The sequence below is a fragment of the Hypomesus nipponensis genome, chromosome 19 (genome assembly GCF_054491055.1).
Source record: "Hypomesus nipponensis isolate SF chromosome 19, ASM5449105v1, whole genome shotgun sequence".
NCBI lineage: Eukaryota > Metazoa > Chordata > Actinopteri > Osmeriformes > Osmeridae > Hypomesus > Hypomesus nipponensis.
The window spans coordinates 11376714-11395464 of NC_140379.1; the positions used below are offsets into that span (position 1 = coordinate 11376714).

An 18751-nucleotide genomic window follows, 5' to 3' on the forward strand; every position below is an offset into this window, starting at 1 on the left:
TTTTTCCCCTTTAGAGGCGTGCTAGTTAACCACCATTTAGGCCGCCTGCCACTTCTTGAAACAAGGATGCCTCCTTGTGGACAATTTAAAGGAGACTAGTTTGAAGGCCTGACGTTTGAAGTCACAATGAATGTTACATATACACTGAGTATAGGCTCATTTTAGAGCTCAAGGGGTTTCTGTTTAATTTGATTCGTTTCAGATATAGCAGCCAAGGCCAGTGTGTGTTATCTACTGTCAAATGATGTGGTTTCACAATCAGATGACGCCTGTAAAAGGATATCCTAAATGTTAGAGCCATTTCCGTGGTGAACCTGATGGCATGATGGTATGCAACGCGTCAAAACGCCCAGTCTATCGAAAATCCAAAGAAAGAAAAGGAGTCAATGTGCAGGCCTACACTCCAGCACAGCATGTGGCAGTAATGTGCCAATAATGTGAAGGCCACACTATTTTAAACATCCCTAGTTAAAGAAAGAGGTGACAGAGATGACGAAGGAAGCTGAAAACGATGGGATGATAGGGGTACGTGAACTAGTTGGCTCTTCATATAGCCTAGACTAAAGGCTAAATATTTATTGTGGGAGTTTTTTTAAATAAAGACGGTTGTAGATGAGACTAGTGTAGAGAGGCCATGACTGGCATTACACTCCAACACAGTAGGTGGCGGTAAATGCAATTTAAAGTTGGATTCGATCTGCCAACCAAAACTCAAGAACAAAGTTGTGACAGGAAGAAAAAGGAGGATTGGGACGATTTGAAGTTGTGTTTGACAGTCTTGATGCAACTTGAATGGAAATATAATGCAGACGGTTGTACGAAAAAGACGAACCAGTGCAGCACAGCCAACATTAAACCCTAGGTTTGGATATTTAACATATACATTATATTAATTACTGGTTGAACTACACTTTGTTGAATGTAGGCTGTGCCCGGTTCCCGAACTAGTCTGCACAGACATGCCACAATGCGAATATAAAAACATCCGGATTCCATCCAAGTAAGACCCGAGTATGATAGCAAAAACGAATTAAAAAATAACCACGAATGAAAACATTACAAACATTTATGCCAGCCTTGCATACTTACCGATTTTAAAGGAGTCACCAATTTGTAAAGATAATTTGGTTGTTAATCTTGTGCCCAGTTTACAGAAAAATTCCAATATAAAATGGTTAATGGAATATTATTTTAAATACCCACGTTTGTGGTACCGCACAAATCCCACTGTTGTAGTCCATCACGTGTCTCTTCCTCAACAGCAAATCGGGGGCAAAGGAAAAATGGGCATCGAACAAAAAAAACTTCCACTTTGACATATGGTTCTGCCTGATGTTACAGAACTGGGTACTGGACTTCGGAAGGCCTATTGTCATGGTATGATCACTTATCTTGTTTGTGTTCCCAGTTGATGTGGTGTGTATTGCTTACCAATAGATGGTTGTAACAGTAATAATGGTAACCAGAGTGTGTAACGTCTTTGTATGTTATCTTTAGATTATCCTTCCTCTGGAGTGGTTTCCCCTAAACAAGCCTAGTGCTGGGGACTACTTTCATATGGCTTACAATGTCTTAACACCCTTCCTACTATTAAAGGTACAGTAAGACAAGGTCTATGTGTGTTTGTGTTTGGTAAAAGGACATGCCTTTGTTTTGTGTGGCTGAAATTTAAAGAACAAGTCTTACCATGACTGGAGCACATTGATGGGACTAGCAACACCAACCAGAACAACACCAAAAACTCAGTGAGATTAACTGATCCTAAATGACAGAGCTTGATGATGGTTCACAGTTCACACTTAACTAAAGCATTATTATATATTATAATAATTATTCAGTATAATTTAAGATGTCTTGTGTTCTGACTATCTCCTGACCTGCAAACTTGTGGAATACAGAAAATGATTAACTCCCTCAAGTCCTTAACAGGAATGAAAAGTCAAGTGATGAGGTGAAAATACCCCTGCTTTGTTCTCGTGACCAGGGAGTGGGGCCTATCCATTTCACAGGTCATAAAATGGACAATGAGGCTCATTTACTACTGTAGTTATTTCCCTAGCCTATGTCCTGGAGCCTGGTTGTTTTTGGAGGCAGGTCAGGTCATGTTGAACTCATAAACAGCTACTATGGGGAAAAGAACACTATCTGTGACTTACACATTTAATGTATGATTTACTGATTGGAATAAATAAATGAATGTGTTTTCTAGTGTGTGAAATGTGTACCAGTGTTTTTTGCCCCCTATCCTGTGATTATAGGGTTAGGGTTAGCACTCTGCACTTACACACTTACGTTTCCTGTCACCAGCTGATAGAGCGCAGCCCCAGGTCTCTCCCACGATCAGCAGTTTACCTCTGCATCATCACATTTGTCATGGGTGCCAGCATCCACCTGGTGGGAGACTCCATCAACCATCGCCTCATCCTGAGTGGCTACCAGCTCCACTTGTCAGTCAGGGAGAACCCCATCATAAAAGATCTCAAACCCATGTCGTTGGTAGGTTTCAACAAGTTTTAGTGGAGGTTTTGTGCATTTATATACATTTCTCTTTATGTTTAGTATGTGTCATTTATTTGAGGTATTTTATCACTTTTGCCTTTTTTTATGTTTTCTCTCTTTTAGATTGATTGTTTTGAACTGCTTTATTATTACGATGAACAGTTGGGACATTTAATGTGGTATGTGGATGAAACTATTTTGGTGTCACATATGATAGAAGTAGATTTTGGTTGTCTTAAAAAATAAATAAAAACTGTGCTTTCTGCTCCTTCCTGCAGGTACATTCCTTTTTTCCTTATACTGTTCCTGTACTTCACTGGTTGCTTCACTCAAATCAAAGAGGAGAAGAAAATGCCCTTGTCTGGCTGGCTGTTACTCTGGCCCAGTGCTCTATACTATTGGTCAGTTTCCTCCTCACATCCTCCTTTGCCTCTACTCCATCACAAACTTCATAATCATTATAGAATGTTTTGTACTACAGCATTGGGTTTTGAATCCCTTAACTGTAAACTTGACAGTTGTTCAGTTCTGTAATAATACTGATAGAATATAGTATAGTAAAGTATAGTATAGTAAAATATAGTACCATGGTACCAGCTCTGTGTTGACTTCTATGTGTATACATACAGTATCATCATATTTCTTAAGTAAATGCATCAAAATGGCATAGAAAAAATCTGATAGATGTAGCTGATCTCTAGTTTGAAGGCCCCTTTCTCTGCATCAGCTCAAATGGTGATAACTCAGCTTTGAGGATGCCAATAAATACTATTTGGCTCCCTTATATTGTCCTCAAATCTGTCCGTCATTAATCCATCCTTCTTTAATCCCATCAGGTATTTGGTTACAGAGGGCCAGATCTTTGAACTTTTCCTTCTCAGCTTCCTTGCCATGGGTGCTTTGGTGGTGCACCGATGGCGAAAAGGCTCGAACTTGGACAGCAACGGAGAGTTTCTGTTTTACAGTTTCTTTCTTACCATGGGCCTGGTGGTGGTATGGGTAACCTACCTGTGGAACGACCCAGTGTTACGCAAGAAGTACCCTGGGCTCATCTATGTTCCAGAACCCTGGTCTTACTACACTCTATACATTAAGGACAGCCATTGAAGGAAGGAAGGAAGCCTGTGAGCTTTTTTTTAAAATGATCTCCCTTCAGGGAGTATGATAACCACTGGCCTCGGTGCAAGATTATGTACAATTTGGTTTTATGAATTTCATTTTAGGATGATTAAGTGATATTTTTTCAGCACATCAAGTAAAAAATGTCTAAAGTAGATAATTCATTGTAGACCTAATGGCTGTCTTCCTCTCTCTTCACAAAGATCAAATGGTAAAAACGGTTAGGGTACACAATTATTATGTTATCTTATTTCTATGTCCTAAATGTAGAAATGGTCGTTATAAAGTATATGGGCATGATACAATTCTTCTAATGTTGATGTTCACATCCTTTTTCATTCCAGTTGCACTGTTTAATTGCAAGTGGAATCTGACTTGACCATCACAGAATTGTATCTGCCCTGTTTGTCACAAAGTGCTTTACTGTTACTTGAGATTCAACCCAAACCCAGTGTCATTTTGTTACTCTTTTTGACTAGCTATAAGCCATGAGTGGTCAACAAGGTAGTCTATTCCAGTGTTGCTGTAAAATGTCCTGTTGCACTCGAAAGACGTGCAAAGGTCAGAGATACTTGAACATATTCATATTAAATGATCAAAGTTTTTTTATGTTATGTTTTATGATAAATTCAAATATGCAATTTTTGTGTCTTGGTTTTTGTGAATTTAATAACTAATATCTAACCCATTCATTGATCATTAGAGTACATCTAGTTACAATGTCACAAATTGCAACTACCTCAAAATTAACTCTGTAGTCAGTATATTGAGACCATGAACCCAGCCTGTAAGTTGCTAACAGTACAAACTGGCAGCAGTGGTGTAATGATCTGGGGACTGTTTTCAGGTACCTTGATACTAACGGAGCAATGTTTCAATGGGACAGCATATTCGAACATTGTTGCTGTTAAAATGAATACCCTCCTGGCAATAGTTTACCTTTCACGAATAAGTCCAGTAGAATAATGTGCCATAAGAATGTAGAAAGTTTACTTAAGTTGAAATGCACATTCCCAGACAAAATGCTTTGGATGAGATGGAGTGGGCTGTTCACAGCATGAATGTACCGCTGCCCAATCTGTAGCAACCTCGTTATGCTGTCACATCAGCACTGACGATCAACTCCTTGGAATGTTTCGATATTTTGTAGAACCAGTTCTGCAGACTTTGGCTGTCCTGGCAGCAAAGATGGTCAGTAGCTGACAACACATATACTATGAAAAACACTTGTGTGCCAAGTCCCTCTTATTTTGAATGTCATAAGACCGTAAATGGCTGGTTTTATTGGAGGGTAGGAAAGCGTAATATGACACTGGGAATGCTGTAATTTGGTTTCCACAGCAACAGCCATTAGATTACGCATTCAGGAGATGGACTTTGGAATCTGCATAGGTGAGTCACATCATTACAGGAAGCGAGAGACACAGCTCAAGACATGGTAAGAGAATTCTACGATTATCAATGTGATTTTCACAGTGAAGAAATAATAAGAACAAATTATAATATTGTCTTGTGAAATTGTGTCCAAATTGTGTCTATTTTGCAGGCTAAATTCCTCACACAAACTCAAATTAATGGTGAGATGTGTTTTGTTGCATGCTCTTTTCACTTTGGGTATTTGTGGGCTATGTAAAGTAACAACAACTTTAAAATAAAATATCCAGTATTGTAGTCCTTAATAATAAATTATTTGTTTAAAGATTTATAAAACACTGAATATCTAATAAACTCTGAACACCTCAATCATACACATAGAGTAATAATGTAGTGTGCTATCCACCCTCCTAACAGAGTTCAAGGAATGTTTTTCCTTGCATGACAAGAAGCGTAAGGGGAAAATAGAAGTCAAGGACCTGATCACAGTAATGCGGTGTCTGGGCACCAGTCCAACCTTCAGCGAGGTGGAGCGACATTTACAGGTCCACAAGATAGGTAGGTATTCATTGTTTCGAACAATACATGCCCCTGCACTGCATATGGGAACATCTCAACACTCTGAAATACTCTTCTCATATTAAGCTATTGAAACTAACATAAATAGGGGATACAAAAAATTATGACTGTGTTCAAGATCTGTCCATTAATACCAAATGTGTGAGGTATAGGGTAAGGCTTTGCAATGTGCTATCTTAATCCATAAGGCAAAGGTTAGAATGAACAGTAATTGTTCACAATAAAGCATGACTGTCAAGTTTAAATAATTACCTTATCACATAGTATTTCAGGGTGGAAGCCCAAAATGCAAGTCTGAGGAACACCTAAAAGAACCAATTGTTTATCTTAATCAACAAAGACCATTTAGCATACCCCCAAGATGTCCATAAAAATATTTAAATGAAGTCTATTCTTAATTTTGTCTAACTTTCCATCCGGTTCTGAGGGTTCTATGGCTGATGACTTTATAAGTAAATCTAAAATTTAAAAAATACACATGCAAATCTAAAGCAATCAACACATTTACAAAACTACTTGAATTGGCAAAGTATGGCAAGGTGAAATTAGGCTGATTCCCGTCCATTATTTTCACAGTGCACAGGACCTATGAGTTGTTTTAGAATTGGTCATATGTTGGTTTATCATTTTCTCTGCGTGAATAGATCATGGAAAATGTGGCCATTGAGAAAAACAAGATTAGTGCAATTAAATAATTAATTATTTATATTGAAAGAAAACATTTATTTAGTGTCTCTCAGATGCTCATAATTGTTAAACAATATAGAAGAAATTGGGAGAAGGGATTTAGAATATATGATGTCCACTTTCCAAGTCAGTGCAATTTTACAAAACCTACCACGTCCTCCTAAGCACTTTTCTCCATCAGTCTCTGGTCCATTTTAGCACAGCTTCATTTCATTGAGGGTTTGTCTGCTAAACCCTGACTCAACTTTGGGGCTTTTGAAGAAAGACCTTTAACACAAACACAGTCACACTTCTTGTTATTTTGTCTAATTCCACTTTGTATTATAAATTATAGAGTTATTGTGGCATTAATGTGCAGAGGCTCAACTTGAATGAACAATGATGTGTTATGTCCAAATAGATTGAGTATATTGACGGATCCTCCACCATCAAAAAGCATCCTAATTCCACAAGTGGTTACTCTTGTCCTTTCCCAGATAAGAAAGGCGAAGTGGACTTTTCCACCTTCCTCACCATGATGCACAGGCAGATCCAGCAGGAAGACCCCAAGGCAGAGATCCTGGAGGCCATGAGGATGACAGATAAACAGAACAAGGGCTATATCCAAGCCACTGAGCTACGATCCAAGCTCACTAAGCTTGGAGAGAAGCTAACAGATAAAGAGGGTAAATATAATTTTATGAAGACAGAACGTTATGATTTTTTTTGTGTAGAAATTGACAATAAAAGCATCTTTACTGGAGTTCTCTACTAACCTGGTAATCTACTTCCTGAAATGTGATACAACACGCTCTCAGGGGTCATTTTCTACAATACTGAATGTATGGACATGAAATGGACATTAGCCTATTTGATGTTGCTAATTATGTTTTCTTTGCTGTTTTTATCAGTTGATGATCTTTTCAAGGAGGCCAATGTCAAGTCTAATGGGAAGGTGCACTACGAGGAGTTCACCAGGATGGTGACTCTACCGCCAGTTGACTATTGAGAGCAGATATGATTTGCACCTGTTAATCATCACAGGGACACTAGCAATGATGGAGTTTTATAGTCCATTCACTGATCATCTATTAGTATGGAACCATCCATTAACTAAAATGTGTGCATGCAGTATTTATGACCTTATTTTCAGAGGGGGTGTTCTGGGATACAATTATTGATAATGTATTAATGTATTTGATACAAACAATTTACAAAATTTAACTGAAATAAAGGGTTTTGTTTTGATTCATTACTATCTATGTATTTGTTTCATGAAAGTAATTGCACTAAAAACTATGTCGGCCTAACATGAATATACTCATACAAGATTGCAACTTTATCTGGACTGTGGGTAAATGTGCAGATTAACTTAGTGTACATACAACTTCTACTTCTCTCTGTTTTGATTTATTACACACACAACTGGATCGTGTGCTCAGAGCTGCACATGCGGTGTTGAATTGGAACTTATACAGTTTGATTTAGATGGCTTAAATCCTGGAAAAGCCAGTGTTTTGTCAGTTCAGTCTTCACCAAGAACAACAGGCATAGGATACTAATTATCCAACAGAATAATACCTCCTCCAAATTATTTATAAAGATAATGTAGCCTATGTTAAACTGAAACCACTGATTGATAAAGAAACACACACACTTTTGATTAAATAATTCAAAAGAAAATAAAACAATTCATAGATGTTTCTCGCATTGCTAGCGTTATTAACTTTCCCAATATTGTCTTTTGCGTCTTTAGGCACATGAAACATCAGTCCTCACAAAAGCTAGTTACAAAGGCGCATTAGAGTTGGCTACACAGTAACACCAAACTAAAATGAATAGTCTTTATTACAGTAAGTTCACATTACAGACATAGTAATTTATTTTTTACATGCCTACCATCTACATTCAAATAGCCTATGGTAGGCTACTATGTTTCAAACAATATACCACAAAATTAACACCTAAAACCTAAGCTTCCATAAAATTATGGGTCAGTGATATTGTCCAAACGGGTTATTATCAGTAGCATTTTGCAAGAGACTTGATGTCCCTTTAATATTAAAAGTTTTTTTGCGCAGGAAAATAATTCAACCCATTAGGTAGCCTAGCTTTTACATAGACGTGTAAAGGTAACCAGAAATCATTAGATCCAGATTACGCGGCTCTGGCAATACACATGCCACAAAATATGTGCATTTAATGCACTTTTAATTTTAAAGTCTTTGACATCAACATTCACTTCGCTCAACTGAATTGCTTGCGAATAGCCTATTGGCAATTTATGATGTGGTTTAGAACGTTCAACGTCTGGCACAAATACAGGTCCCAGTTCATGCGCATCGTGCTTTTCCGTTAATGTTCATTGAAAGCGCGCTTGAATCACCTTTAGATATGCGGGATGATGTTGGAGGCGGGTAAGCCTTTTCTGTCAATAATGGAAAGTCGACATTGATCTGCATCTATGACGTTTAAAGCGATAACCCCTTGGGTGCCATCGCACGGCGGGTTAAAGGAACCCGAGAACGTGCGTATTGCGCAGACCTTAGAGGTAGCTGGAGACGAGATTTTCCAAAACAAGTCCTTGAGCATCTTTCTAAACTCCCGTCGCATGAGACAATATAGCACTGGGTTCAAACAGCTGTTGGCGTGCGCAAGGCACACAGTCACAGGGAATACATAGGTGTGAACCATGTAATACGACTTGTCCCAATAAACTGCGTTGAATTTGACCAAGACGCCCCAGAAGGTGATTGCATGGTTTGGCATCCAGCACAAGAAGAAGGATAGAACCACGATGGTGACGGATTTGGTCACTCTCGACCTCCGCTTTGGGTTATTGTTGTTATTCATGCTTCGCAAACGGATGAACCGTAGGAGCATCAGATAGCAAATACAAACAATGAGCATGGGTATGATGAAGGCTATGATAATTTTCTGAATGTGGTAGAGCGCTAACCAGTCGTGGCCTTCTGGAAACCGGAGAAGGCAGAGTTTCTCCCCAGCTACAACAGTCACAGTAGAGAAAATTGTCGTTGGCGCTGTGGCGACAGTTGCCGAGACCCACAATACTGCACAGATCCATTTGACTGAACACGATCTCTGTCTGACTCGGTTCTTCAGGGCAGAGGCGACAGACCAGTATCGAGTCACACTCATTGCAGTCAAGAAGAAAACGCTTGCATACATGTTCATAACGGTGACCGATAAAATGATTTTGCACATGGCGTCTCCAAATGGCCAGCTGAAATCAAGCGCAGTGTCCACTGCCCAGAACGGTAGTGTCAACACAAACTGAAAGTCCGTTACAGCCAAGTTGATGATGAAAAAGTTAATACTAGACTTCTTTCGACCTTGTCTTAACCTCATGAGGAAAAATACTAAGAGGTTGCCCACTAAGCCTACTGCGCACACCACAGAGTACACAAAAGAAATAACTATCCTAAGAATAGGGGTGCCATCTGCGGTCACATCAATATCCTCAAGACTGCCGAATTTGTCCTCGTCCAAAGAAGTCATGTTCAGTATCCCGCTCCCATTGTGGTTGAGGATCTCGCCCATCTTCACTGATAGGTAAACGACAACAGGTGCTTCGACTAGCACTTGGTCGTTAACCGATGGCATATCAAAGTCAACATAGTCTTCCCAACTCATGCGACACCAGTTATCATGTTACTCAGTTGTACCATGTAAAGTCGAGGTAGTAAACTTATAGTCTAATTTCGTGTCGTAATTTTGGAAGGTTTTGTCTCTAAAACAGGAGACTGAAAACGCAATGAGCGCCAGATGAGGGTTTTATACAAGTGCGCGTTCGGAGTGCCCTCCCCCGCAAAGTTAGGATTGGTTTACAGAGAATTGACGTTTTGGCGAGCACTGTGGGTAAACGGTTTTGTGGAAAATTGTAAGGCACATATCTCAACTGCAAGAAAAGTCATTACAAATAGCAGCATGATTAAAAAACAGTATCCAAGGCCGCGCTAAAGAGGTGTATTCTTTTTTTTGTGTTAAATGTGGGAGTAGCTGCTGTAAATCTCGTATGTCTATAACAAGTCTAACTTCACTGCATGGAAGTCATTACGATATGGAGAGCTTCTGGTGAAATGTATCTTCCGCTAGAGGGGGCAATAGATTGGGCACTCCCTCCAGCACCTACAGTTCTTAATGCGTTGACTGATGCACCAACTAATTATGGCGTATAGTTCTTACAAACAAGATAATATTGTCAATATCCAGATTAAACACATAACCTCGATGAGGATTTTCCGATATAAAATGGGGTTGAAAGTAGCTCGTCTAAAATATGCAACATTATTGACATTTGCCGGGTTTCCCAGATTCGTTAAGAAGCTCTTAACGCTAAGAGCTTCTTAAGAGCGTTCTAGAGCGTTCTAGCGTTCTTAGAACGCTCCTAAGAAGTTCTTGGTGTTAAGAGCTTCTTAACGAATCTGGGAAACCCGGCCATTGAAAGCACATGTGTTTTAATTCCAACATACAACCCAAGAAAGCTAATTTTGTTGAATTTCCCCAGACTCATATTAAGATACTTTTACATTGTTCTCTGAAGTCAACCCTCCCACTCCTTAAGAGGGCGGTTCTTCAGCTAAGTTTGGCTTTGTAAAGAAAGTTCCAAACTGTCATGGGCTGCTTGGAGAGACCGATGGATGGAAGAGGGGACAGTCTTGTCAGCAAATAACACAACCTGGTTAACATTCTTGGAATGCAAAAGACGCAATTGACAAGCTGTGCTCAAGGGAGAACAATGTCTCAAACTAATGAAGTTTGGTTGGGTAGTCACCATTTCTCGTAATGTTTATATTTATGGTGACCGAAGGACAGTAGTGTATTGCTCATGGAAAGTACTTAGAAAAATGTGTTTTTTAAGGTAAATGTTTCGTTTACAATCGTTCCACCAAGATGATTTACTTCTACCGCGGCCTTCAAGCTCGTGCACCAACTCTATATCCTTTTCACTTTTTTGTCGCAGCGTTTTTTTTGTCGGTCATTGAAAACAATCCAAGTTTGGGATTTAACCAAGAGGCTGGTAAGTCATTAGAAATTCATATTCTAATTCCTCGGCTTTAGGTGTAGTGGAAGATGTTGAGGGTTGCCTTTTGTGGTTCATAAACAAAGCTGAGCTGTTTTACAGCCTCTTCTACAGCCCATTCAATATTTTCATATTCTCTAATGTTTAAGATTGAAGTCTTCTTTCTCAACCATGTTTTTTGGATACGTTGTCGATACTGTAGGCAGGTCGTTGTTTCTAACATTATATGAGACATGCAGTAGTATTTTGTGACTGTCAGGCTACCAGTCAAGCGAAGGCTATATTGGCACATATCACTGTCGAGGCCTTAGGTAGTTGTTGATAGTCATATAGCACGCCTGAACAGCCCAATTACCCACACGGGATTATTAGAATGACATGTTTCACCTAGACTAGTTTATTGTGTTGTGAGAATCATACAACAGGAAACATACGCGCTTCTGTAATATCGATTGACACAACTCCCATCTGTATTCAACATGAGCACACCACCGGTATGACCACATGCATGAAATAATTAGTTAATTAATAAGTTATACGACCTGCATCTTTTTAACAATGGGAAATGCAGCTACCTTAATGCATACACACATTTGAAGCTTGTTGTATGCAAGGACCCATGTATTTAGAATGAGTTTTAACTTATTGCTCTTCCTATCTCATTTAGGAAGGGTTTGTATAATCTTTTTCAGGAAAATTCAACATAAGAGTACATTACAGCTTTCAGAGGTATCACTGGGTATATCATTTCTGACTGTAATTCCCAGATTCTCCCTCATTTGTTTGAGCGCAAAGCCAAATCAGTTTTCTACTTTTGGCCTCTGCGCCATACTTTCTTGACAGACAACCGGATTATTAAAAAGGATGGGTTGGTAAAAAAATTTAAAAGAGGATTTGTAAAAACCTTAATGCACATTCAACCTCTTATCACTTTTTAGTGAGTAAACCAGCTTGTTAGTCCCCTCGATCCGGCCCAGCCCCATTCCATGTTGCAGATGAACTCTTTAAAATATCTCCACAGTCTAGAGATGTACCCTCGGGATAGGTGGCATGGCTCCTACAAAACCAACCATAGTAAGTGTTTTTGGAGAGGCAAAACTATGTTCCATGTGTTTGTTTTCGGGTTGAAGGGGTTTTGGGTCACGAAGAAGACTGCATAGCACAACAATGACACAATGACACCCCGACAGGAACCATGAAACAACTCCAACACATCCTTGTAGAAAAGTGCCCCTGTCCAGAATGTCCAACATGAAAGTAAACTAAGTGACAATAAACCGTACATCGTAGGCTGTACATCGTAGGCTGTGTTGTAATTTGCCTGCAAGGGTTTAACCTCCCATATGTGCTTCTGTCTGGACAAAGTGAAATGTATGTAAGTGTGTGTTGATGCACATGTATTTGTGTAGAAAGAGAGATGACTCATCTTAACACAGCAAGATGTGCATGTGTGTATGCTCATTAAAAATATCTGACTTGCACTGCACTCAAAAGTGAGCTGAATACTAAATGATGCCAGAGAAAGTTGAACGGTGCTTTGAAATGACTTTCATGGATTGCAAATACACTCAGAACCCCCACAGAGAACAGAGACACACAGGCATTTTTTAGTGGCTGAAGTGTCTTTTTGTGTGTATTTGCATGAAAGTGCTGTGTTTAGGCATATGAATGACTGCCTCTGTAGATTACCAGTCCCAAAATTCTTTCCATTCCTTCAACACTATTGTGTGTGTGAGTCTGCATGCCTGCATGAGTGCATGCAAACTGTTGTATTCAATGCTTGTATTATTGTGTGTCTGGTAAATGTGTAGCAAGAGTTTCCATTTCTGTCAGTGGAAGGGTAAATCGCTTGTGCGTACATACATACATAGCTATGTGTGTGAACTGACTCGCTGCGCTAGCTCTCTGGACCCCCTCCTCTCTTTGTTAAAGCTAGTACTACTGCAATCACACTGGTTGCCATGACAATGACTCTCACCGGGTCAAGATGAGCATACAAAGAGTAGGGGCTGACAACTGTGACCAAACATGAGATGTTCCTGCCAACCATGCACTTGCATGTGCACAGTGCATTTCGATTGACTTACTGTCAATATTCCCAACTGAGATACTGGCACAGGATCTCAAGCCAAATGTATCAGAGTTGGAAAACCTGCAGGGTATGCAAAGCTTTTGGAACGTGTATTCCCTATATTGTTTTTGAGATCAGTTTAGATGCATTGTCCAACCCTTGTATTAATCTCTAATGGTGGTTTGTGTGTGCACAACAGGGGCCACACTACTGAGATTTGTGCTATGTGAAACACCTCCTCAGTAATGGCTCAATAATGTAATTGCACATTTGTCTGAGCTTCCCATGTAGATACCAGGCATATGATGATGTCCAGATGGTTTGGTCTATAGGTGCGTTCGACATGAACTGCGGCTGCATGAAACGACCGGCGAGAGTATATTATTTATAATATAACAATTTATATAACTTTATATAATTAAACGTAGTCTTTCCGTTAGTGAAGAGGTGGACTAAAACACTTTCTTCAACACATTTTTAATTTAATTAAACAGTTTGGTCCGGATTTGAGCATTGGCGAAATTGAAGGCGTCAGAATAATGACAAAACACGAGTCAAAGTTGTCGTGTGTGAGTCTGGCCAATCATGAAATAGCTGTGTCGTCATTAGAACCCGTGCAGTTGCTCTTACACAGCCGGCAGTTCTCAAATCGATCTCACGGTACTTTGATGGCTACGTCACAGAAACCTAGCTTTGGCGCCGTCTCAAGTCGGACAAAAAGTCTAACCAGAATTCACTGTTTCAAGTCAGCTGCCTGCAGCCGGCTGCAGCGCCGCATGAAGTCAGTCCATGTCGAACGCACCTTATGCTTCTCTCATGCTTGTTTATAAACTCGAAGTCAATTAGTGGATAACGACCACACATCCTTGTCCTCTCTCTCTCTCCTTCCCACAGAGAGTTTTCTGAGGGAGCTCCAGCAGTACGAAGTAGTTCACCCTTCTAGAGTGGATGCCAAAGGTCACTTCCTGTCCAACTTCCTGTTCCACCAAGCTGGCCGGATACAGCGGCGGGAGGCCCCAGGGGATCTGGGAAGCTTAACGCGTGTGTTCTACCAATTGCAGCACAACGGCCACTATCTGCATTTCAACCTCACCCTTAACCCCCACCTGCTGGCTCCTGGCTTTCTGACGGAACGCAGGTATGGTGGCTTGGATGGCGCCAAAATACGTGGCCAAGACTCCTTGCTGTGCCACCTTTCCGGAGAGGTTTGGGATGAGGCGTCTGTGAAGGGGAGTGCAGCAATAAGTACCTGTAATGGCTTGGTGAGTTTATGTACTGACTGATAATGTTGTCAATTAGTGAAGAGGATGTAACAAGTTGGATGACACATACAGGGCCAAACGTTTTTGTCCAAACAGATGGGGATATATTTAGATATCACAGCGTTAGTCTCACGTGGACCCCCATTTGAAGCTCTGAAGTAATCAAGACACATTTATATTAAATCATAAATGTGAATGCCAATTTGTGATGGAATTTATGCTTTTTTAAAGTGATTTTGATCCACTGTGGCATCAAAGGAAATCACCTCAAACCGTCTAATATGTATTTGATTGTGCATTTAAGTTCAAGTGTTTTATTGTCAGATGCACAGAACAACACAGGGTCAGACTGGGCAATGAAATTCTTTGGACAAGACAACGCAAAGCAACTGGGCATAACATGACATAAGTAGTCAGAACATAGGTTACACCTATGATAAGCCAACATATAATATAAGAAACCTCTTAAGTATACAAAATAAACAATACAGTATACTAAACCTATAATACACATAATATCCTATATTAACCTTATAACCTATAGTAACCTAGAGACAAGTAGGGTACAATTAATGCAATATTGCTGATTGTGCAACCAGTAGCTGAAGTGACAGTGTGTAAAGTGACTAGTGTGTGTCGACAGTGTATCAATGTTCATTCAGAAGCCTAATGGCCCTTGGAAAGAAACCGTAGTCCAGTTTGCGTGTGCGAGACCGAATGCTTCTGTATCGCCTGCCAGAAGGCAACAAGGCAAAAAGACTGAAGTGGTAAGAGTCTCTTAGAATCCTGCCAGCTTTCCTGAGGCATCGTGTGAGTGGTATGTGTCCTGTAGGGCAGGGAGCTTCCTGTCAATGATGAACTGAGCAGACCGGACCACACTACGTAGAGCCTTGCGGTCCCTGTCTGTGCAGCTCCCATACCGCACTGTGATGCAACCAGTCAGTGTGCTCTGCATCTGTAGAAGTTAGTGAGGATGATTGAGTCCCTGCCAAACTTCTTCACTCCTCAAGGAGAAGAGGCGTTTTCAGGCTGCTTTGACCACCTTGTCTGTGTGAGCAGACCACGTGAGATCATTGCTGATGTTCACCTCGTGGAACCTGAAGCAGCTGACCTTTTCCACTTCAGATCCGTTGACGTGAAGGGGTGCATGCTCCTCCTCCGGCAGCCTCCTATAGTCCACAATCATCTCCTTAGTCTTGCTGATGTTGAGAGTTTATTGTCCTGACCCCAGGATGTCAGGATATCAACCTTCTCTCTGTAGGCTGACTCGTCACTGTCAGATGAGGCCCACAATGGTTGTGTCGTCAGCAAACTTAACAAGGAGGTCTGAACTGTGCGTTGCCGCACAGTCATGCGTGAACAAGGAGAACAGGAGAGGGCTGAGCACACAGCCCTGGGGGGTGTCTGTGTTGGTGATTAGTGTGGATGAGGTGCAGTCACCGATTCTCACCACCTGTGGCCTCCCCGTCAGGAAGTTGCAGATCCACTTGCATAGGAAGGGGCTTAGTCCCAGGTCCACAAGCTTGGAAACAAGTCTGGAGGGGATGATGGTGTTGAATGCTGAGCTGTAGCCAATGAACAGCATCCTCACATACGTATTCCCTTTTTTAGGTGGGAGAGCGGTGTGCAGTGGCAAAAATCTGTTATATTACATTTTCTCAAGAGCAATTCCTGAAGGGGACACCAAAATTACTGCTGTAACACATAGCACATAAAAAAGCGCCATAGTGTCCATAATCAGCAAAGCGCTTTCATTGTGTATTAATAATATTATTGAAATTAGATAGTTATGTTTCCAATGATTTATTGGGGGGGACAAATCACATTTTTCCCAGGATGGGGGGGTCGTGTCCCCCCCCGGGATTTCCGCTTATGGCGGTGTGCATTGTCAGGGCGATGGCATCGTCTGTAGACCTGTTGGACCGGTATGCAAACTGCATAGGTCCAGGGTGGGAGGCAGCGAGGAACAAATGAATGATTTGGCTAGCCACTCGAAACACTTCATGATGACAGAGGTCAGTGCTATCGGACAATAGTCGTTCATACAGGTGATCTTGGTGTTTTTGGGCACAGGGACAATGGTGGCGAAGGTTGATCTTTTTGAAGCAATGCCTCACCTCAGCTACAGAACATTGATGGAAAGTATGATAAAAAATGCAACATCTTAAAATGTGTCCTGGAGCATCTCAGAGGAGATGCAGGTTTTTAAGAACATATACCGCTGCTTTGAACTTGGGATGAACTCCACTCTGTTGTTCTATTAAGGTTGGTGTCTGAAAAGTGGATTTTACTTGCTGCAAAAGCCTTATAATTATTGCATGTTTTCATCTCTAGAATACCTTTTATTTTTCATACACCGATTGAATGTTAAGCTATTGCATCAAACTATACACTCTAATCCCCTTTTGGTCCTCAGGACATCACCGCTGTGTTTCAAAGATGTGTTGCATCAGTTATTACTGTCAAATCAGGTCCCATTGTAAAATAAGGGGCCTGTCTCTCCGTGATGCAGGTTTACAATAAAGCCTGTATATCTGTGTGAATGAGTGTGCACGTACCAGACAAAGCCTTTCATTCTGCTTCATTTAGCAACTAAAGCTCACCTCAAACGAAACGATGTACGACGTGTGCAATTGTCTACATGGTCGCTCTTTTTATATCTCCTTCCCAATCTTAAGAATCAGAGGTTGATTTCAGAGTTTCAGATGAACGTGCCTCATAGAGAGCAGGGGTATAAACTAACAACGTGCAATTTATTTTTCTTTTAGTCTTAATTACATATCACATGCTATTATTATTGCTTTGTTGTGTGATTCTTGTCAATTTAGACAGTATTTGTGCTAAGGTTGTGTTTACTACACTTGCACATCGTTATCAGAAGGGCATTGTGAAACAATAAGAAAAACTAAAACAACTCAAGCCTGCATATTCCTGAGCCACGCATCCATTCCTGTCAGAAGTGCACACTAAGGTTCCCTGCACCCACAGGGGATACATGTTTTAGTTCTTAAGATTAAGATTGCCCCTCAGCTGTGAGAAACCAAGGTTGGAAAAGTGCAAAGAGATGAGAGGAGAGGAGATGGAATTAATCCTTAAGAGGTGACCTGCATAGCATAGCATGGCACTTTGAAATAGGCTGCACCAACCAATCCTCTGTGCTCCTTATTAGTATTGGGTATGCACAGTAGAGTCACTGACATCTTTGCAAAATTCTCTTTTGATGGGGCCACTATGATGTAAAGATTTTATGATATGCCAGTAAAAGAACACTGGTACTTACACATTCAGGGGAAAAGAAAGGAAACATGAATTGTTATATTATCTGTTGCTTCATTAAGGAAATTTGACTTTTAGAATTTTCCAGATGCCTCCCAGCTCATTCTCAAGGGTTTAAGAAAAGAAAACCAAATGAATGATTATAGTCAAATTTAATTTTGTTATATCATACTACAGCCTATCTTTGCCGCAAGGGTACTATAACTTCTTTGTTGCGCCCTGGTAGTGTAGACTAATACTTATCTTCTATGCAGATAAAAGTACATGGTCTTTATTTAATCTTACAGTCATTGAGGGATTGTAAAATATTCTTCTGAATTTGAATACATTGGAAACTCAGATCTCTGATATGGAATTCTGGATGTTTCTGGACATTTGTACATTTTATTTTTATCTTTACTCTTGATACATGTTAAACATATGGTCTGCATCTCTCTGTGTCACCAACTGTCTCTGGATGAGGGAATCCCTAACCAAATTGCTCCTCTCAAGGTTTCTTACATTTTTTGTTGCGTTTTCCTGGGAGTTTTTCCTTATCTTCTTTTAGGTTTTGAGTTGGTATATGTGCAACTGGTTTAGGTGCAGTTCCATATACCTAAATGGGCCTATGTGAAGGCCTCTGACATTGCTTGTAGTAAATGTGGTCGCCTATGTAAAATGTTTTAGTTGGATGTAATGACAGGTCATGGCCCTGTAATTTTATAAATGAATAAAAAAGAAGAGTTATTCACTGTGATTATGACTCAATTTCTCTGTCCTCTTTTGGTCCCCGTGAGGCAGAGAAAATGATTCTCATAATAGTTATTTAATGAGTATAATACTGTATTCTATGGGTATTTAATACACAGCTGAATGCATTGC

The 18751-nt window shown here is 40.3% G+C and overlaps 4 protein-coding genes across 5 annotated transcripts in view; 3 read left to right on the forward strand and 1 right to left on the reverse strand.

Annotated features, from left to right (window-relative positions):
* Window positions 1-630: 630 nt before the first annotated feature.
* LOC146247013 (ceroid-lipofuscinosis neuronal protein 6 homolog) lies at window positions 631-4261 on the forward strand. Its single transcript, XM_084681648.1, has 7 exons — window positions 631-862; window positions 1263-1377; window positions 1498-1596; window positions 2308-2496; window positions 2623-2678; window positions 2778-2900; window positions 3336-4261. Exons 1-7 carry the CDS (start codon window positions 804-806, stop codon window positions 3604-3606), a joined length of 912 nt encoding a protein of 303 aa, XP_084537774.1. The 5' UTR covers window positions 631-803; the 3' UTR covers window positions 3607-4261.
* A 757-nt stretch (window positions 4262-5018) lies between these two features.
* On the forward strand, window positions 5019-7489 carry calml4a (calmodulin-like 4a). The gene is made up of 5 exons (XM_084681649.1): window positions 5019-5056; window positions 5165-5195; window positions 5410-5550; window positions 6735-6923; window positions 7149-7489. Exons 1-5 carry the CDS (start codon window positions 5054-5056, stop codon window positions 7244-7246), a joined length of 462 nt encoding a protein of 153 aa, XP_084537775.1. The 5' UTR covers window positions 5019-5053; the 3' UTR covers window positions 7247-7489.
* Window positions 7490-8121: 632 nt separating this feature from the next.
* On the reverse strand, window positions 8122-9956 carry rxfp3.3a2 (relaxin family peptide receptor 3.3a2). The gene has a single exon (XM_084681646.1). The coding sequence runs from the start codon at window positions 9889-9891 to the stop codon at window positions 8626-8628; it is 1266 nt and encodes a 421-aa protein (XP_084537772.1). The 5' UTR covers window positions 9892-9956; the 3' UTR covers window positions 8122-8625.
* Window positions 9957-10870: 914 nt separating this feature from the next.
* The window catches only part of adamts7 (a disintegrin-like and metallopeptidase (reprolysin type) with thrombospondin type 1 motif, 7), a 56433-nt gene continuing 48552 nt past the window's right edge, over window positions 10871-18751 (forward strand). The window contains exons 1-2 of one of the 2 annotated variants that reach the window (XM_084681644.1): window positions 10871-11278; window positions 14247-14614. In XM_084681644.1, the coding sequence (XP_084537770.1) occupies window positions 11152-11278; window positions 14247-14614 (495 nt within the window). In that variant the 5' untranslated portion in view covers window positions 10871-11151. Of the gene's footprint in view, window positions 11279-14246; window positions 14615-18751 lie in introns of those variants that run through there. The other variant, XM_084681645.1, reaches the window with a different exon arrangement.